At 31.4% G+C, this 22,922-nt stretch overlaps 1 protein-coding gene across 1 annotated transcript; it reads right to left on the reverse strand.

The window, feature by feature from the left end:
• Nucleotides 1-5,706: 5,706 nt before the first annotated feature.
• LOC140179379 (uncharacterized) lies at nucleotides 5,707-7,124 on the reverse strand. Its single transcript, XM_072218242.1, has 2 exons — nucleotides 6,242-7,124; nucleotides 5,707-6,092 (listed from the first exon to the last, which is right to left on the reverse strand). Exons 1-2 carry the CDS (start codon nucleotides 7,122-7,124, stop codon nucleotides 5,707-5,709), a joined length of 1,269 nt encoding a protein of 422 aa, XP_072074343.1.
• Nucleotides 7,125-22,922: the final 15,798 nt, after the last annotated feature.

Raw genomic sequence — 22,922 nt, forward strand, 5'->3', positions numbered from 1 at the left:
GAAGTGATGTGGTTTCAGAAATCTAAATGTAAGTGGATTGAATTTGGAGAGTGCAATACTAAGTACTTCCATGGGACTACGTTAGCTAGAAGAAGGAAAAATAAAGTGTTCAGTCTTCAAAACATGGATGGTAACTGGGTAAGTGATAAAATTACTTTGGAGGACATGGCCTCTACGTTCTTCTTTAAACTTTATTCGGATGATACCCGGGCTGCTGATTTTTTTCCTAAGGAACTCCTTTCCAGACCTTCCTCAAGAGGACTTGGATGCCATAGTAGTATATTTTCTCTTTCTGAAATTAAAGAGTCGGTTTTCAATATGGAGAGCCTTAAAGCACCAGGTATTGATGGTATTCAAGTAGTCTTCTACCAAAATCAATGGGATAAAGTTGGTTTGGACCTGGTCAAGCTTATTGAGGAAATCTTTATGACTCCTGAGAAAGTAGGAGAAATAAACGAAACTCTTATAGCGCTGATTCCGAAAGTGGAACCGATTATCAATCTGAAGCAAATGCATCCGATCAGTTTATGCAATGTTTCCTATAAGATGATCACCAAAACTCTGGCTAACAGGTTGAGAAGAGTAATGGATAAGGTTGTCAGTCCTACACAATGTAGCTTTGTACCGGGGAGACAGAGCTCGGATAATATCATCATTATTCAAGAGATCATTCACTCTATGAGGAACAAAAAGGGTCCAAAAGGTTGGATGGCTATCAAAATTGATTTAGAGAAAGCTTACGACATGTTGAAGTGGAGCTTCGTTCGGGAAACCCTCACAGATATCGGACTTCCTCCCAATATCATTGAGCTTATTGTACCTGTATTTTCACTACTAGAATGAGAGTTTTATGGAATGGGGATGCCTTAAATGAGTTCCTCTCTTTTAGAGGTATCCACCAAGGTGATCCGATATCTCCCTACATCTTTGTTCTCTGTATGGAAAGACTATCTCATCTTATTAACACTGCGGTTAGTATGGGATTTTGGAAGCCTATCCAGCTAAATCGGGAGGCTCCTGAGCTTTCCCATCTTTATTTTGCGGATGACCTAATACTTTTTGCGGAAGCAAATATGGAGCAGGCAGACATTATTGAGAGAATTTTAGAAGAGTTTTGCACAAGTTTCGGTCAAAAAATCAGCAGTGAAAAAACTATGATTTTTTCTCTAAGAGTGTAGGACACCGAGTGAGACATGATATTAGAAATTTCTTAAACTTCCTTAGAACTGATGACCTGGGTAAATACTTGGGTGTTCCAATCATTCACTCTAGAGTGACAAAGGACACGTACAAGGAGATCGAAGCTAAGATCAAGAGAAGACTTAACAACTGGAAAGCCTCCTCCATCTCCCTAGCAGGGAGAACTACTTTAGTGAGATCTGTCCTCTCTGTTATGCCTTCCTATACTATGCAAACTGCTCTATTACCTACTGCTACTGGTAATTTTATTGATCGTAATTGCAGGAGCTTTATTTGGGGAGAAGCAGAGCAATCCAAAAAAGTCCATCTCTTAAACTGGCAGACAGTTACTAAACCAAAACCGGCTGGTGGTCTTGGTGTTAGACATGCCAAAGATCTAAACCGAGCATTCATGATGAAAGTGGATTGGAGTCTGATCGAAAAAAGAGACTCCCCTTGGTCGAAAGTCCTGAGGGCAAAGTACAGATGCGGCAATGAGACTATTCCTCTCATCAAGAGGAAGAAAAATGAATCTAATTTGTGGAAGATATCTGTTCTTTTTGGAAGGATGTCCATGCCAATTCAATTTGGCACATAGGCAATGGATCTCAAATAAGGTTTTGGGAATACAATTGGGTGCCAAATATAAGAAGCCTAAATAAACTCCACCCTCAAGTAAGTGATGTCTCTGATTCAGAAATTTTAATTACAGATTTTTTCACCGTTTCAGGGGGCTGGGATGTGGACAAACTGAAGAGCTTGCTTCCGGAAATGGCGGTTTAGAAGATAGTGGCCATGTTTCCGCCTTCGGCTTGGAAGGAAGGTGACCAGGTTGCATGAGCGAACTCCTCTGATGGAACTTTTTCTTTGAAATCTGCTTATAACTCGTTACAAGAGAACCCGTGAGTCTATAGTCATATCTTCAAGCTCATCTGGAGATGGAAAGGCCCAGAAAAAATCTGCTATTTTCTATGGTTAGTAGCCCATGATGCTATTCTCACAAATGCCGAAAGGTACAGAAGACATTTATTCCATGATGCTGCCTATCCGCGGTGCCCTCATAGTAATGAAACAGCTTTACATGTGCTAAGGGACTGCCATTTTGCTAGAGATACTTGGCATTTATTTCAGTCCCAAATTTCTATAAGAGATTTTTTTAACCTTAACTAGATGGAGTGGCTTATTCAAAATCTGTTGATTCCTGGTGATTGGCCTGTTCGATTTGGAGCGACTTTATCATCTTTGTGGTATTCTAGAAACAAACATGTGTTTGAAGGAAAGTGTTTTCATACTAATGAGGTGGCTGGGTCTATTATCAGCAGGAGTTTTGATTATGCTCTAGTGATGAAGGACAACATTACTCCAAAGAAGACCAACACCAATCAGGAGCTGATTCGGTGGTGCCCCCGAATGATCCATTCGTGAAAATTAACGTGGATGGTTCTTTCTTCAATCAAACAGGTAATGCAAGTTGTAGAGGTATTGTCCGTAATCATTTGGGTAGGTTTGTCACGGATTTTTCTTACAATTTAGGAGGATGTTCAATCATGCAAGATGAACTATGGGCGATTATTAAAGGACTACAGATTGCTACCGCTAATGAGTTTCATCATATGATTATTGAGTGGAATTCTGTTATGGCCATTAATTTTGTTAAGTATGGGTGTCTTGTCCAGCATCCGTGTATAACTCTTCTTAAAGACATTGAGATTCTTGTGAAAAGAATTTTTCAGGTGCGTTGAAATCACATCCTTTGAGAAGCAAATTTGATGGCAGATATTTTAGCCAAAAAAAAGATAAAATATTTTTTATGGGTTTCATATTTTTTATGAAACCCTCCAGATACTATTCATGCACTCTCTTAGCTTCCAACGCCATGGGTACCTTTAGGTTTGAAAGATTCTAAATAATGTTTTTTTAGTGTTTGTTTTAGTTTGTGTTTCTTTGGTTGCTGTTGGGGTCTACGACCCCTTTTCTACCAAAAAAAATGAACCTAATCAAGAAAAATACATCATGATCTAGATGACTATCAAAGGAAGCAGCATCGTCTAATCATTATTATGGAGATTATTATTAACATTGTCATTATTACGATGATTGTCACGATTAACATGAAGTTGATCTAAACGCGTCGAGATCAAATTTGGCATGATGATCACCATTTCATTGTTCGATTCCAAGGAAGAAAATCTTATATGTTTAACTCAAAAAATGGTGGCCGTAAAAAATGGTGGGTGTTCATTTTGAAGGAAGGTAATTGTATTCGATGAATATACTTTAGAGAAATATTACTTGTTATTTATAGAGAATTTCGATGGGATATAGTATATGCAATTATAAATTCTTTACATTTGTTGAAATCTGTTGAAGTTCTAATACGAAGCTAATAATGAGAAGCAAAAATTGAAACCAATAGAAAAAAAAAAAAAAAAATTAGTAATTAGTTATTAAAGGTTGGTGATACCGTGATAGCCCATGAGAAATAGTCTTTGACGAAGAGCTGGAAATTAAGATTTTTGTTGATATGATAGTTGTTGATTCCGAGCAAGCATTTAATGAGTTGATCGATTTTGTTTACTTAATTTTAGTACATAACTATTTGTCATATATTTATTTTAAGGGCAGTGCTATAGTGTTGAAAGCCTTTTTTTTTTTTTTTGTAGGTAATGAAAATATATGGCTGAAATTAGAGCAACTCCAATACTAAGAAATAGAGTTTTTCTTCTGACATTTGGGGACTCAATTATCATTAGAGTGCAAAGGAAAAGAGGATTTTTTACGTGGATCAAGGTTGAGAGTTCCTCTAAACAGGGACTTGCAACAACCAATAAAATCATGCCATATGGTAAGTTAATAAAAAATATATATATATATTAAATATATATATTAAATAATTAAATTATAATTAATTTATTAATAATTATAATAATTTATTATATTAAATACTTATATATCTATTTAATTAATTATTTAATAATTAGTTATATTAAATTATAATTAATATAAATAATTATGTTAAATCAATATCAAATATTATTTATATTGTTATATTAAATCATAATTAATTAAATTTATTTTACATAAAAAATAAATTTAACTTTTACATATTATAAAATAATTTTTAGTTGGATTATATATTTTATTTATAAAATTTAAAATACTAATCAAATTTAAGTTATTTATTTTAATATTTTATAATATTAAATTATTTTAAATTTATAAATTTAAATAATATTATTATAAAAAAATAATAATTATATTAATTTTAATTACTTTAATTAATTAATTAAGTGAGATCATAATAGGGATTAAAGTTAGGTCCTTCTAATGGAGAAGAGAGAGATTCTTTGAGTTCCTATTTATTGTTTATGACGCAAAAGTTGATGTGGAGTTACTTTTTATGACAAGTGGGCAATAAATAGGGACTAGAATGACTTCCCTACTGGAGATGGTCTTACTTCTATAAGTGGTTTATATGCTGAGTGCAGTGAAAACAATTATTGAATCGAAGATAGAAACATGATAAATTTGTCACTTCGAGTGTTATAATTAGCAAAAGTTAATGCTAATATTAACGATGTATTTGTAGGCTATTTTTAGTGGGTCTACAAGTTTTGTACAAAGTAGTTATGAATTTCTTTTTTTTCTTTTAAATTTAAAAATAGAAGTGTTATGGGTAGTTTTTTTAATTCAAGAAAGAGGATTATGAATAGCAAAAAATAAAGAAAAAAAAATCTGTTGCCAAAAAATAAAACAAAAAGTACTTATTCTTGTCCCAAAAAAAAAAACCATGATGATGAACATAACAGTGATGACATGAGCTGAAAAAAAGTGGCAATAATAATAATAATAATAATAATAATAATAATAATAATAATAATTAGAGAATTATATTTAAGATTTAATAAACATCACAAATTACTTTTTGATTTAGGATTTAGAATGTGTTTTGAGTGTGATAATTTTTGTGGAAAAATAAATTTTTTATTTAGGATGTAAATAATAACATATATTTTAGAATTTTATTTTTTAGGTTTTATATTTTAAAAAAACTAGTGTATGAACCCGTGCTCAGCACGGAAAAATTTATAAAAGTAAAAAAAAATTATATGCTTCGATATTTAAAATAAAAGTACAAAATAATTATTATTTTAAGAAATTTATAAAATTATTATCAAAATCAAAGTTTAACTTAAAAAAAGTGAGTAATAATTATTTTATATTTTTTAAAGTAAAATAATTATACACTGATACAGAATTTAAAATAAAATTAAAATATTTACATTAGAATACTATTTTTTCAAAGACTTCTCTATAAACAACATTGATGGTTGAATTTGCAGACATTCTTACGTGATTTATAAGTAAAACTTTTAAACCTCTCTTACTCTTAACTCTTGAAAGTGCCACATATAGTTGGCCATGTGTAAAAATTGGTTTGGTCAAATACAATCCAACATGAGATAAAGTTTGTCCCTGAGACTTATTAATTGTCATGGCAAACGATACTATTATGGGAAACTGTCTTCATTGGAATCTAACTGGGACGGTTTCATTTGTTGGTACCATATTCATTCTTGGAATCAAAGCAATATGACCAACATTGTTACCCGTTAAGACTTCATATTCTATGACATGATTTCCAAGCTTCCTAACTTGTAGCCTTGTACCATTACAAAGACCACTGGATTTGTCAATATTCTTCAGTAACATCACCGGAACACCAACCTTGAGTATTAATTTATGTGGAGGCAAACCAGAGCAATTTATGCTATTCAGTAATTCAGGACTATAGATATCTAGTTGACTCTCCATATTCTCTTCATCCATACAAATGGAATCCGAACTAAAATATAATTTTGTCTCTCCAGGAATGATAGCCATCAGATGGTTGTTGATCTCTTCAACAATGTCTAGTGTGGGAGCCAGTATAGTTCTTGCTTTGAAAAAAAATCCTTTGAGGACATGTTTTCCAAAATATTTGGATAAGAAAAATGAATCAACTCATCAAATGCCTGGTCCGAAGAAGGAATAACAATATCTCCTAGAAGACATATCTCACATTCACCATTCATATTGTCACCTATTAGACCATCACCAACTTTCAATAACCACTCACCAAATTGCTCTGTCTCATCTTGATCTGAAGCAGTCGTCCCTACAGAGAGTCTCATGTTTTTTGTTAGTTTGAGCACCTGACAAAACTTCCAAAGATAAGACGAATTCACAGTTGAATGAACGATGTCTTGTCTCGATCCTCGAAGAATGAAAGGAAGAATTTGTCTAAAGTCTCCACCTAGTACAACCACTTTTTCTCCAAAGGGAAAATCTTTGCTATATGTTGGAGAACACCTCATGATATCACCCAAGCATTTATCAAGCGCTTCATAGCAGTACCTACTAACCATTGGAGCCTCATCCCAAATTATAAGTTTGGCTTTCAACGGCAACATTGCTTGAGGGGAACCAGGTTTGATGTTACATACAGAATCCTCAGTTATATTCAGCAGTATTTTGAACCTTGAGTGTGCCGTTCTTCCATTGGAAAGAAGTAAAGATGCAATACCACTCGAAGCAACGTTTAACACTATATCACCCCTTGAGCGAATCTCGGCAGACATAAGGTTCCAGAGAAATATTTTTCCAGTATCCCCATGACCATACACAAAGAAAAACCTCCCTTCATCACAATACACAGCTGTAACAATTTTATCAAATGCATATCTCTGCTCAGGTGTTGCGATGGCTAACATGTCTGAGGCATTTTTCTTTAAATCATCCCTGTTAAAGTTTAGCTCTTCCCTAATAACCCTTTCGGTTAACAAAGAACTATCAACTTCAGTTGCTAAAGGCATAGGAGGATAGTCTTTCAAGGTTTTACCATAGGAATGTAAGATCTTGTCTATATCCATTAAGCACAACTGCTTAATCTCATCATCTGACATTGTTAACTCTGCATATTATACAATACTATAAAAATTTAATTAAACTAAAAATGATCAATAAGGAAGAACTTTTATCATTGTAACTAATAAAAACTCACCCCTCATGTTCATCACGGCTCTCTGTCAATACAAAATATCATCTAAGAGTTCATGCCAACATCTATCCCAGACATGTTCTGGTCTTGAGATATTGTTGGATGTTAATAGAATGATAAATAACCTCCTAACATATGATCCTGAGGCCCATGAGATTGCTTCCTTAATTGTATCAATGAATTCTTTGTCATCTTGCAAGAGTTCAAGGACGAAGCATGCATCTCTATACATAGCATAAATTGTTCCTCCTACTGTTCTTATATCTCGAAAACTCATACATCCTCTTTGAGTATTCAAGAGAAGTCGTTGGTAATATTCTTCAGTATTTGCTGCAAAAAACTTGGTTAAAATCCGACTTTTAAGTTGTTAAATGGGTTAAGCTACGCTATTTTAATTATTATGTAGCTACACATCCGCATAAGAATAATTTTCCTAAAAAATATAGAAAATAAAAAATTGTATAATCTACAGATTATAACTGTTGAAAGTTATTTAAACATTTATTTTCTAGTGTAGATAAATCGAATAAAATGGACGTGGGATACAGGCTATTAAGATTTTAAATTTAAATCATTAAATAAGTAAGATCAAAATTAAATATAAACTCGTCATTACCTGCAGGTACATGAGTCAACCTTCCAATTGCGAAGCCTTTCTTTCGAGGAAATCACTTTGAAGAATCGTCCTTCCAAACAAACTTGGTTGGAAACTCGGGATAAGTCAGACTTCGAGCATAGGGATATGACATGTTCGCCGCCATCCATCCCAAAAATATAGACTTATGAGATATTGCTCTTTCGACGATATCATTCACATTAGAAGTTTCACCATAAATCAAAGGTTGCTCATCCTCCAAATGGAATGGAAGTCTAATCACAAATGGTTCTTTCTCTTGGATTTCGTATCCAAATAGATGCCAGACTGCCTCACATGCCAAAATGTACCTACAATTGTAGTAATTCCTAATTTCGTCAACAACTTGTGTGGCTTCTGACATATCACCAGCATTGTATAGAGTAGCTGTTACGCAGTCATTACCCTTGTGTATATACTTAAACAGATACTTAATAGAACTTGTTTGACATGTGTATTCCACATTTATGTGGCACCCGAACTTGAGCAACAATTCTGGATTATACGGAACAATGAACTTATTGTCTAGTACACATTTCCTTTTCTTCACTGTTCGACCGTTATCAGTACGCCTTTATTTGGGAAATCTGGCCTCATCAATGAGTGTTCGCTGTCTAAACTCTTTAGGATAGAACTTTGAACAGGATCCATTCTTCATGCAAGGTGAATTCTTGTTGTACGGACCACATGGACCATGTACCATGTAATTTTGAACAGCTCCATGTAGATTTGGCCTTTCATTTTTATCAGGAATCTCAGCTGTTATATGTTTATCTATGTCATCTGGTGTTTGTGGCTTGAACTCGTTACTCATGAATAAAAGGATATGTGCATGTGGAAGCCCTCTCTTTTGAAACCCTACAGTGCAAACGTCTGAAAATTGAAAAAGACAAATGAGCAAAGCATTACAACATAAGATTTTAATAAAGCGTTGCATAAACACAGACTTACATCCTAAAATTTTGCCAAAGATTTTTTTCTCTTTTAGGTCATCAATCAAACCATCAAGCTTGATCTTGAAAACTCAACACAATATATCAGGACGGTCTTCTGCCTTCAATCCAATGGAAGTCACTTCTCTTTTTATCTCATCCCATTCAGGGTTACAGGTCATGGTGATAAAATAGCTAGGGTATCCTGCATATCTGCAAATTGCAAATGCATCTTTACAATTATTCATCATATACCTAGGTCCACCGGTAAAAGTACTAGGAAGAATGATTCTTTTGCCAAGCCTTGCAGCATCTACATCTCCGATTATAAGACTTTCATGCAGACATTTGTATTTATCAACCCTCAACTGTGGTTGTTTACACCTAAAGAATTTTAACTTCTCTGATTCCACCATTGTGTAGGCATCTACCAGAAACTGTTGGAATAATCTCTTTGATCTCAGAATTAACGGAGATTCACCTGTCCTTTTTTGTAGTCGAAAAGCAAAGAATTGTCGCAAAGTGATTTTGTTTTTCTTTGTAGGCCTAGCAGAGATAGAATCTAATGTTGTAATACCCAAACGAAATCCATCCTCCCTATACGGAAACAACAATGGATATTGCAAGGCTAAATAAGATGGATGAAAAACATCAATCCGCTGGAGCTTCTAGATTGACTCTCTATAATAATATCTCTATCTTTGCTAAGTTGTTCGACATCGCCAACAATCAATGCAGCCACTTCAGATGCAGATGGCAAGTCGTATGTCATGCTATCTTTAGTTCTTTTACTAATCAACTTAAACTTTATGTTTGTATAATTTTCCTGTTGGTACCTATCTCTTACATAGCGAAAATTCTTTGCCAAACTATTATATTTGTCTAGCATATTTCTTAATATTGCAACAATTTTCCTATTCCGCTCATTTATAGCTTTATTGGAGCTACAAAAAAAAAACAATAAAATTTATGTTATTTTCTCTCACAGATAAGAAATAACTAAAAAATTTGACTGGTTGCATGAAAATTACCGAAGTGTGCCTATTCGATTATCAATCTCATTTTCTGTGTCATAGATATATAGCTGGGCAAATGTTGGTCGCAAACTATCAGGAGGAAGTAAGCTACCAATGCTATGGTAGTTTTGACCCCAAGCTTAAAAATTGGAGGAGCAGTCCCATTGTTCACCCCTCGGTCAATTTTTCTGGCCATTGATGTAAAATAAAACATTGAATTAAATGTCCTTATATTTTTTCGTTAGATTATTGGCGGGTCCTTGTACATTGGAGTATGCTAGAATTGTAATAAATCTATGTTATATAAATGATTTTTGATGAAGTATACCTTTTGTTAAATATTGGTGTATGAATCATTTGGCAATCATTAATTATACGTACTATTTGTTAACACGGACAGTGGAGTTCTTGTCAATGAGGGATCCGTCTGTAGAGTTAAAGATTTAGATATTATCTCTGATGTAGAAGATTTTACATAATTAGGAGGAGTATTTTCCTATCCAATTCCATGCGAGGCACAGTGTACACTATACATAGATAGTTGCTTCCCTATGAATGAGTAATGAGAAATATATAGAAAATTTTCATCATTAAACTGATATAAATTAAATTTAGATAAATATGAGTCAATTACAGTGAGAAAAATGTCACATTTATCTTCACTGGATTGTAAACTGAGAATATTAGATGAGGTACCAGTTTCTCGACACACTGTTCTTTGACTTGTAGTAATCTGATGCACATTTTTATGTACGTCAAAATTTGTATTATTATTGTTCTTCGACACTTTTAAGTCAATGAAACCCTTTCATTTGGTTAATTATGTTTAACTCTTGCTATATGTTATGCTTTGAAAGAGATGGTTAGGCTTATTTAAAATCAATTATCTTTAACCTATTAGGCTAACTGAATCATGAATGATAGAATTCAACTACAAAATTTATCAAGAAATAATACAAATAATTAGTTTATACCATTATTTTCTTAGACAGAGTATGTAGTGTGTCAATGTTAAAGAAATATTGTGAGTCATACCTTGGCACATAAAACACGTAGTCTTCAACGCAATTGGGACAGAAATATCTTTTCTCAAGTTTTCTTAAGCCACGACGACACTTCTTACATCCTTTGTACCACCAACCAAACTCGGTCTCAACTTCCTTAATTGTCCCAGCAGTAACAAATACAACATTCTAAAATCAATGGATGTAAGGGTACAACACAACAATTGAGATTATGATCCAACAAACATTAGACATAATAATTGAAAAAAAAAGGAAGACTAATAAAGAAAGAATTTTACCTGATTATGCTCCTTTATCTCGGCAATTGTTTTGTAGACTAACAGACGCAAAGAATCTTTCTCAATTGAAACAGGTTGATCATAGACCAGCAGTATTATGCTTTGTCCGTCAACAGGATCCAATTTGTTCATCCTTACATTTTTAAATCAAAATTTATGAAATTTGCTATTAGTTAAATAATCAAAAGCCTTGTATAAATATTCTGCTGGCCACACTACTAATCTATACACTGTACCTTGTAAAGAAATTTCTGGCAGCTAAAAACTCAATATTGATAAATAGTTTCGAATTGTAGTTTATGTTGGAAACACCCATGACCCCTACAAAAAGACATAACAAATTAAAGAAAATACCAGAAGCATATGATGACACAAAATATGCATTCAAATACCAGTAAAATAAACAAATCACTATAAAATTTCATCTTGCCCATTTGGAGAATAACCACATAGGTAAGACATGGGTGTTCCTCCAAATATTTGATCAAGTTAAAAGTCAAAGTCTGCCACAACGTTACCCTTAATTTCTGTCCACCCCTATAAGAAATAGCAATGCTTGTAAAGTAAAGAGAGGCACAAAATTGCAAAATAAGATTTTAAAACAAAAGTCACTATCAAAAAGATATTAAGCATTACTCAAGATCATCAAGTTCTATCATGATATAACTTGACGGGTTCCCGTCCCGTGTGAACTCGACCAAGTTACCCTTAGAGGCAAGCTGACCTATCACATCTACAAAATAAAGGCGCCAATCTTTCCATTAACAAAACTCTATCTGCTCAATTTTTTGTCAAAAAATGACATATCTTTTCCAAAGTTTCATCCATGTTGATATCAGATTTTTTTAATTTTCTTAAAAATAAAAATATAAAAGATTGTTAATAAATAGTTAGAACCTAGAAATTGAAGTTCGTGAAGAAACAAAAAATAAATAGGTTAGTACTTGTTACCAACGATTTCTTTAAAGGTACTAATTCTTTAGTTGTTATGTATATGAAATCTATGTTTAGATGTGTTAAAATAAAACACAAAATAATAGAAAACAAACCCAATAATGAATTGAAGAATAATTTTACTAAATAATACAATTTTCTTAGTACTATACTTATAACAAAAAATGACGCATCAGCCAATTCAAATGACATACATTAAATATAGACATATTATGTAATACAAAAATTATGATAAATTATTTTGCGTTAAATATAGACTTCAAAGAATTAAACAACACATGCGTGATAGATTACTCTAACAAAGTACTTACCAACTAAATAACCATCTTCTTTAGACTTTGCATGAATTTTTTTGAACGGAACAAAATTGAATCCGTTCAATAAAACTGAAGAGTCTTGTACCGGACGCACATTCGTGTTCCTCTTGAAGTTGATTCTAAATTCGTGTCTAGTAGGCTTGAACTTGATGGTATTCAAAGCAATTGCGAAATTAGTGACCACGTACACGTTGTCCTCAGCGGGTAGGCCCTCGAAGATAGGAACAAATATGCCCTTAATAGAGCATTGAATTGTATCCCCCTGAATGCATTAGTTTTATAGAGTCATAGATAAATGAGGTTTATTGCTCAGTCATTACAAAAATAAATCTCAAATGCAAAGAGAAGATTTTACCTCTTTATCAAGGACAATCATCTCAATAGGTGCCTTCACCCCAGAATTTGCAAAGTGAGAAACGGTCCAAAGTCTAATGACATGTACTTTGAGCTTCCACACCTTATGCTCTGGACCAGCATTGATACACTTGATGAGATCATACCTAAAAATCAAAGTCCTCATATTTAGTGAAAGATAAAAAAAATATTGTGAAATTCACCACATGGCACATAAATTCACCTAGCTGCCATTGCTACCTGCCACAACAAAATTACTCAAATATTATGAATTTCAGTATAGATAAACAGTGAGTATGGTGATCATCCATGCTATATTATAGAGAGTCACAACACTGTTCAGCCCCAGTATTGGTAAGGATTGCAAAAATCTTGACGTTTCTATCAAAATCCAACTAAGAAAAAAGACGAAAAGTTTTTGGACTATTCAGGATTAAAGAATCTGAATCATATCAATAAAATAAAATAATTATCAAAATTAGGATAGAAATTAACGGCCATTGCTACCTGCCACAATAAAATTACTCAAATATTATGAATTTCAGTACAGATAAACAGTAAGTATGGTGATCATCCATGCTATATTTATAGAGAGTCACAGCACTGTTCATGCCCAGTATTGGTAAGGATTGCAAAAATCTTGACGTTTCTATCAAAATTCAACTAAGAAAAAAGACGGAAAGTTTTTGGACTATTCAGGATTAAAGAATCTGAATCATATCAATAAAATAAAATAATTATCAAAATTAGGATAGAAATTAATGGCTATTGCTACCTGCCACAACAAAATTACTCAAATATTATGAATTTCAGTACAGATAAATAGTAAGTATGGTGATCATCCATGCTATATTTATAGAGAGTCACAATACTGTTCAGCCCCAGTATTAGTAAGGATTGCAAAAATCTTGACGTTTCTATCAAAATCCAACTAAGAAAAAAGACGGAAAGTTTTTGGACTATTCAAGATTAAAGAATCTGAATCATATCAATAAAATAAAATAATTATCAAAATTAGGATAGAAATTAACGGCCATTGCTACCTGCCACAACAAAATTACTCAAATATTATGAATTTCAGTACAGATAAACAGTAAGTATGGTGATCATCCATGCTATATTTATAGAGAGTCACAGCACTGTTCAGCCCCAGTATTGATAAGGATTGCAAAAATCTTGACGTTTCTATCAAAATCCAACTAAGAAAAAAGACGGAAAGTTTTTGGACTATTCAGGATTAAAGAATCTGAATCATATCAATAAAATAAAATAATTATCAAAATTAGGATAGAAATTAACGGCCAATATTTATTGTGTTTCATTTACATGGTAAAATGGGGTTTAATTTTGAAAATTCAAAATAAGAAGCAATATATTCTAAAGAGGAAATCACCGTATTTACATGCAATAATTAGGTACTGTAAATCACAAGAAGTTTTAAAAAGGCATGAAATTATTTTATTTTTGTATGTTAGCAAATCATTCTGTATCATAAATACTGGCATTTCAAGACATACAGAATAAAAAGGGTATGAAAATAAGATTTGATGTATAGCACCAATTTTTTGTTTCTTAATCTGATATAATTCCCAAAAGGTTTGTTAACAGTTGCAAACCTTCAATATGACCAAAGGATGTGTTGATCGTAGCAAGCCATTTATCTCTTTCACCCTGCATCTATTCTATAAGCATTCTCCTTTTATAATCCTCAGTCAATTGCTTCATGCGCTTGACCTTCAGCTTCTGCTATTGCTTTAACTATAATATTTTCTTCTTCTATCTCAGCACGCTCTCTCTCAGTCTGACGCTGCGGCGGCTGCAAGCTTACGATTTAGGGAGTTAAGGTTCTTCTTTCAATTTCAAAATTTTACGTCAATTTCAAAGAGGAGAGGAGAGGAGTGTGGGAGTGGGAATGGGTTACGGGCTTAAGCCGTTGGAGATTCAGTTTTTTTTTAAGTCAAAATGGCACCGTTTGGAGGAGTTATTAATAAACCGGAAACCCTTTAAAAAAATCGACCAGTTCTAACGGTTCACCGATTAATCACATATACGACCGATTTTATAATCAGTTTTTTTGTTAGACGGTTTACTCATAGCATCTGTTAAGCCATTTGTTAATTTTATAAAATTATTTATAATAATTACAAAAAGTGCTCATAATAAAAAATTTTAAAATTTTATAAAAATATTTTATTCAAAATTGTTAGTAAAATCTTAGTTGTACTCTGTTTCAAAATAAATAATTATAATGATATTAGTATTTTATACAATAATCCATACAAAAAAAATTCAAATTTCATACAATATTTTTTCGTTCATTTTATAGCTCATAAATACAAAAAAAAATATTGTACGGAATTTAAATTATTTTTGTATTAATTTTTATATAAAATATCCATAACATTATAATTATTCAGAAGTTGCATATAATTCAAACCTTATGAATTCAATTTACTACGTATTTGCCTAAATCGAATTTATTCAATTCGATTTATATAGAAATGCAAATTCGATTTATTTAATTTAATTTATTTTTGTATGTGGTATGATCGATTTGATTGAAAGAGCAACAATTTATAATTTTATCTAGCATCAATAAATGCAAATTATGATTTGATTCTTCTATAATTTTATCTAGCATCAATAAAATTCTATTATCACTGGTTTTAAAAAAAATAAAATCTAAAACGATGGTTAAAAATAAATAAAGAGGATAGATATAATTCTTCTATAATTGTATGCGTTTTTTTTTCTGATTTGCATTTTTATCACAATCCACAAGTTCTATGTTTTATAAATTAACGTTAATTCATATATAGTATATAAATAATTTAATTAGAATAAATAACAATTTATTTATTTTATTTTAGACTTTATAAATGAAAAGACTAATTCACTAATATAATGAATTATAATTAATGTAATATAATTAATTAAGTAATATAAATTATATTAATTATATTAATATTTAAATATCTAATTAAATCAATTAGTTGATATAATTAAGTCAGTGCAATAAATTGTATTGAATGAGTTAAAATAATTAAATCGGGAAACACTCTCTGAAACATGCCACGTCAGCTTCATCATTAAGTGTAGACATCCGATTTTTATATAATAGAATAGATTGAGCAACCTTTTTTTTAACAATTCAATCAAAATGTCTCTTTTTCTATGTATATTAGTAAATAATTATTTAGAAATCTATTTCTCATATAATTAGAAGCCAACTCTTACTAATATTCATAATTGAAAAAGTTCTTTAAATTAATGCAGTTGCTACCAAAAAAGTTCAAGCTAATTTCAAAAGAAGATAAATAATATTCTTTCGAATTAATTTTTCACAAACAACACCAATTCATTTAAACTGAGAATTAATCATTCTAATAGACATCTAATATAAAATTCTTAAATTGACTATTAAATATCAAAAGTTGAATAACAAATTATTATGGGATCAAATCAATAATTTAATGGGATAAATAAATATTATTATCATATACTACTCAAAAAAATTTAAATTATAGTAGAAATACTTGTCTCCACAAATTAGTACTTATAGATCTATCTCTGCCTAACAATATTCATTTATTTTTTTTCTAAAATCATCTAGCAAAAATTTGTTCTTCCACAAAAATTATCACACTCAAAACACACTCTAAATCCTAAATCAAAAAGTCTAACAATTTGTGATGTTTATTAAATCTTAAACATAATTCTCTAATTATTATTATTATTATTATTATTATTATTATTATTATTATTATTATTATTATTATTATTATTATTGCTAGTGTTACTCTTTCTATAATTGTCACTTTTTTTCAGCTCATGTCATCACTGTTATGTTCATCATCATGTTTTTTTTTTTGGGACAAGAACAAATGTTTTTTGTTTTATTTTTTAGCAACAGATTTTCTTTTTCTTTACTTTTTTTGCTATCCATAATCCTCTTTCTTGGACAAAAAAAACTACGATAACACTTCTATTTTTGAATTTAAAAGGAAAAAAGAGACCCATAATCACTTTGTATAAAACTTTTAGACCCACCAAAAATGGCCTACAAAGGGATAAGTATGATTTTGGTCCTAACGTAGGGGCTAAAAATTTTTTCGTCCCTCGCCTTTTTTTCGCTCCAAAATGGTCCCCAAGGTTTCAGTTTGTTTTAAAATGGTCCTTTTTACCAATTTTATTTTTTTTATTACCAAATTACCCTTTATTAAAAAAATAATAAAATAAAATAAATATAAAATAAATTAAAAAAAGAAAAGAAAGGGAGAGACAGAATCGGGGGAGGAAAGAAAGGGGGGTGGGGCGAGAGGGGGAGAGGGGAAGGGAAGAAGGGGGAAGGGAGAGAGCACCACCGCACCGCCGCCACACCGCTGTCCTGCCGCACCACCGCACCGCCGTCCTGCCGCATTGCCGATCCCGCCACTGCCCGCTTCTTCTTCTTCTTCTTCTTCTTCTTCCATACCGTCGTAGCCGCTCCTTTCTTCCTCAGCAAATACACAGCGCCGCCGAGACGGGGGAGGGGGGAGAAAGAGAAGCGGGAGGGGTGTTGTTTCGGGAAGAGGGGGAAAGAAGAAGGGGGAAGGTCGCCGCTGCAACAGCTCCACACCGTCGCAGCCGCTCCACGCCACTGCTCCTCCACGCCGCTCCTTTCTTCCTCAACAAAAACACAGCGCCGCCGAGACGGGGGGAGGCGGGAGAAAGAGAAGCGGGAGGGGGTGTTGTTTCGGGAAGAGGGGTAAGGGAAAAGGGGGAAGGGGGAAGGTCGCCGCCGCAGCAGCTTCACACCGCCCAGTCGCCGTTCACCGCCGCAACCCCTCCTCTCCACCACCATCGCAACCCTTTCCCTCTGTTTTAATTTTTTATTCCTTTTTCTTTAATTTTTCAGATTCAAAGGATTCCATTGTTGTTGTTATTGTTGATGATACTTCTGGTTGTTTTTGTTTTTTCTTTTATTTCATTGTTATTGTTGATGTTTTGGTTGCTTCTGCTTCTGCCTGTTTTTGCTTCTGCCTGCGTTTGCGCTTTTGCTTCTGTTTCTGGTTGAGGAAGAAGAGGGGAGGGAGGTTTGCGCGTCTGCTTCTGGTTGAGGAACTGGTTGAGGAAGAAGAGGGGAGGGAAGGGTATTTTTGTCCGAAGGACCATTTTAAAACAAACTTAAACCTTGTGGACCATTTTGGAGCGAAAAAAAGACGAGGGACGAAAAAAATTTTCAACCCCTACATTGGAGACCAAAATCATACTTATCCCACCTACAAATTACACCGTTAACATTAGCACTAACTTCTATTAATTATAACACCTAAAGTGACAAGCTCATCATGCTTCTGTCTTCAATTCAGTAATTATTTCCACTGCACTCAGCATATAAACCACGTGTATAAAAGTAATTTCAGCCACGTATTTTCATCATGTACAGAAAAAAAGGTCTTCAGCATCGTAACACCATCCTTATTTTAATGGTTGAACAATATTGGTGTAGTCCTTAGATGTTGCTTATAAGATATATAGTCAACTAATGTTAATTGTTATTGGAGATGAAAATGTGTATCTTAGTTCAAATATTCTGTGTTAAAGAAAATAATATCAAAAATAATTTAAATTTTTTTGGTTCGAAAGTTTTAAATACTCTTAATTATTATGATTTCCTATCTTATAAGTTTACACTTAAAATTGATGTTCTGATTATGCTACTTAAGAATATAAATGACCAGTCAAATGATCTATGCAATAGTATCCGACTATAGATTAAAAGACTAAAAAATTAACAGATTGAATGAAAAATATTGACGAGAACTAGAATAGGACTGATTGCATTAATTCTAAAAATGAATATAGTTCTAAATAATAATAATAATTCAATCAAGTTTTAGAGAAACAATTTTTATTGATGATATTTTTTATGTGACAATCAATAAGACCAAAGAACAGACATTAAAAACTATAAATTTATACTTATCCAAATTAATTTTTACGCTGGACATATATATGTGGTCCTTTTTAAGAGTTAGGGTTTGGGTGAATTTTTAAGAAAAAATATTTTTTTAATTATCTTTTTTTAAAAGATTTTATAAAAAAGTAAAAATAATTTTATATGTAAATATTTTATATAAAAAGATTTTTTTATTAATTATGTTTGAGTATAACAATATAAAAATATTTTTTATTTTTTTATTATGTAAAAAATAATTTTTATAAGAACAAAAGATCTTTTAAAAAAATATAAATTGTAACTTCTAAAAAAAATAATTTTTTAATTTTTCTAGTACTTTTACTTTTATTACTAAAAATTTATCAAACATACTAAAAATTAAAAAAAAAAAGACATTTTTTCGATCTTTTTATAGAAAAAAGATTTTTTTATTAATTTAAAAACACCCAAATAAACGCTAATAACAAACAAAGAATAAATATTTTAGTTCAAAATTATGAGAGAATAATTAAGAATTGCATAATTAATATTATATATAGAGAGAAATCTTTGATAATTGAAATAAGGTTTAATTATTCTGTTGATTCCTATAGTTTTGCAAAATTTTTAATTAGGTTTCTATAATTTTTTTCTTTTAATTGGATTTCTGCACCAAATTTTTTTTTCCAATTAGGTCCCTCTTAGCAGTAATTGACTTAATTTTATAGGAACCCAACTAAAAAAAAATTAGTGCAAGGATCTAAATAAAAGGAAAAAAAGTGTAAGGACCCAATTAAAAAAATAATTGATGCAAAGACTCAATTAAAAAAAAAAAATAACAGAAACTTAATTAAAAATTTCGCAAAACTATAGGAACCAACACAGTAATTAAACCTTGAAATAATTAAGTATTGGTTTAATCATTTATTGTCTATTGCTATTATTAATTTTCATTTTTTGTTGGCTGGAAACAAATTTAATATAAATAATATTAAATCTATTTAAATACAATCACAAAAATACAATTCGTAGATGTGCTAGGGTTTGGAGATATAAATTGAAGTGTTAATGATTTGCAAATAATGTGTATGCAAATTTTCTTATAGACGTTGAGATATTTGTTTATTACATACTGTATTTTTTCTTTATTAAATCAAAGCACTTTGTAAATTTTTATTTTATTTTATGTCGTTATTTGGTATTCGTATGAATGACAAAAAATATATGAAATTATTTATATAAATTAAATATGTTTATAAATAGTTATTTTAAAAAGATATTAGAGATATAAATATAAAGAAATAGATATTTTTTCATATATTATACGGATGTATATACTAATCTTATTTCAAAAGTAATTAGATTTTACATATTTATTTTACTAACCTTTTCAAAAACTTGATCTAATTACGTTTTAAAGTAGGATAATCTTTTATATTAAAAAATTAATTAAAAAATAAAAATTTAATTATTTTTAAATTAAGATATTTATATTTAATACTTGTTTGGATGTTATTAAATTGACAAAAAAAATATTTTTTATTTTTTAACATATTTGATAAATTTTTAGTAATAAAAATAAAAATATTAAAAAAATAATTTTTTTTAAAAAGTTATAATTTATATTTTTTTTAATTCTTAAAAAAATATTTTATACATAATCAATAAATAAATAATATTTTTAAATTATTATATTTAAACATAATAGATAAATAAAAAAAATTTTTTATTTGAGATATTTGAATATAAAATTATTTTTATTTTTTTTAAATTCTTTAAAATATATATATATATATATTTAAGAAATTTATTAAAAAATAACTTAAAAATTTTTTTTTTTAAAAATTCATCCAAACAAACTTTTACAAGTAACAGAAATTATAAATTCAATACTCTCTTTAATCTCTACTCTAGAGTAGGAGTAGGGGTGACAAGTGGAGAAGTCTCCCCTATTCTGCCTAGTGAGGCGGTCTTACAATCTCACCCCACTCCGCCTAACTGCGGGCTAGCAGACTAAGTCCGCCAAAGCTCTTCATTTTTTTTCTTTTTACTATTAACTGCTAAATAATATATATAATTTCACAACCATATTGATAAATTTATAATTTTTAAAGACATAAAAAAAATTATATTTTTTATATTCACAAATATTAAAATCTTTGTAATTATAAATATCTAATAAACCTAATTATAAACCAAATTTTCATCCAAAACATAATTATAAATATTGTCTCTAAAACAAAATAAACATAATCCAAAACATCATTATAAATATTATCTCCAAAGCAACATAAACATAATCCAAAATACTCAATTTTCATCTTCATACTCTTATAAATTGGGTTGGGAGAAGTTAGATTTTGACAAAAAAAATTGTAAAAATACCCCCTTACCAAAAAAAAACTAAGCCGGGCGGGAAAGCCTGCCCTGGCCCGCCAAAGTCCGCGGTTTAAGCGGTGCGGGTTAGGCGGACTTTTGTTCTTTGGAAGTCATAATTTCCCATCCCGGCCTGCCTTTTTGGCGTGTTATACGAGCTGGCCTGACGGGTTTAGGCCCGTTTGTCACCCCTAAGTAGGAGTGACAATAGGTAGGGTAGAGTTTGGATCCAACCATAACTTTACTCACGAGTTGAGATTTTTATATAAACTCAACCCTATCTTATCCACAGGTTGAGAATATCTCAACTCTAACCATTATTAATCCGCGGGTATCCGATTCTACTCGTCGGTTACAAAAAAGATGCAATATTATTATATAACTTGATGATAATTTAAAATAGAATTGATTTTTATATAAAAAATATTAAATTATCAATTAATAATCTTTTTTTAGTAGCTAAGGATCTTTTAAATTTAATGAGAAGTCTTTGGTTCAACATCCATTTAAGAAATATTTTATATAATATATACATATACATATATATAGTGCAAGTTGGTCGAGTAGGGTTGAGGTTCAACCCGTACCCTATCCGACTTACACGAAAATTCTACCCACATTCTATCGTATCTGTTACAGATCAAATTAATAATTCTATCCGACCGAATTGAGTCTAATTGAATATTTTCAGACAAGATGTATATTAGAGTTAAACCCCAAAGTGGTCCTTGAGATTCACGATTTGCACCAATTTAGTCCCTGACTTACCAATTGCACCATTTATGTCCCCAATTTTGTTAAAATTGTACTAGGGTCGTCTCTCCCCACATCTCCGGGCAAATTAACCACCGTCGGCAGTGACATGGCGCTGAGCTGCTACGCTGGAGTGTAAATTTTGGCGCTAAAAATATGGATGGATGGAACGGCGTCATTGATAAACCACTACTTTATGGTTTATCTTGTGCTCAATTGAGTGGTTTTTATATACTCTTTACCCACTTATTCATACTATTTGCATGGTTTTACATTTGTCTTCCTAATTATGTGCTTTGATTGAAAACATGCTTCTTTGATCTTATATTTGCCTATTATTAATCCTCTCTTATTACCATTAGATGCCTTGATATGTGTGTTAAGTGATTTCAGAGATTGCAGGGCAGGAATGGCTCAGAGGATGGAAAGGAAGCATGCAAAAGTGGAAGGGATACAATAAGTTGGAGAAATTGCTAAGCTGTCCAGCCTGACCTCTTCGCACTCAAACGGCTATAACTTTAGCTACAGAGGTCCAAATGACGCGGTTCCAGTTGCGTTGGAAAGCTAACGTCCGGGGCTTCGATTTGATATATAATATGATATAGTTTCCCTGATGCTAGGCGACGCGATCGCGTGATCCATACGGCCGTGTCGCAGTGACGAAAAATCAGCGTGGCAAAATTCGAAACCAGCGAATTCTGGATTGTTTTTGACCCAGTTTGCGGCCCAGAAAATATAGATTAGAGGCTATAAAGTGGGAAAATGTATCCATTCATGAGGAGGCTTTCACAATTCACAATTTTAGGAGTAGATGTAGTTTTGAGAGAGAGGTTCTCTCCTCTCTCTTAGGATTAGGATTTAGGATTTCTCTTAGTTTTAGGAGTGCCTCTAAATCCCAGGTTCAATGTTCTTCAGTTATTATTTCTCTTCTACTTTTAGATACTCTAATACTTTTATTTGTTAATTACTTATGTTGCCCATTTGATACATAAATCTTTCATGTTAGATTGGATTGCTTTTATTAATATAATTTGAGGAATTTTCAGATTTAATTTTGCTTTGCTTTATTTATATTGATGCTATTTAATTTAGATATTTTCTTCCTTTTGGCTTTGGTTAAGTAATTGGTAACGCTTGAGCTGTC

The sequence above is a fragment of the Arachis hypogaea genome, chromosome 15 (assembly GCF_003086295.3).
Source record: "Arachis hypogaea cultivar Tifrunner chromosome 15, arahy.Tifrunner.gnm2.J5K5, whole genome shotgun sequence".
Taxonomy (NCBI): domain Eukaryota; kingdom Viridiplantae; phylum Streptophyta; class Magnoliopsida; order Fabales; family Fabaceae; genus Arachis; species Arachis hypogaea.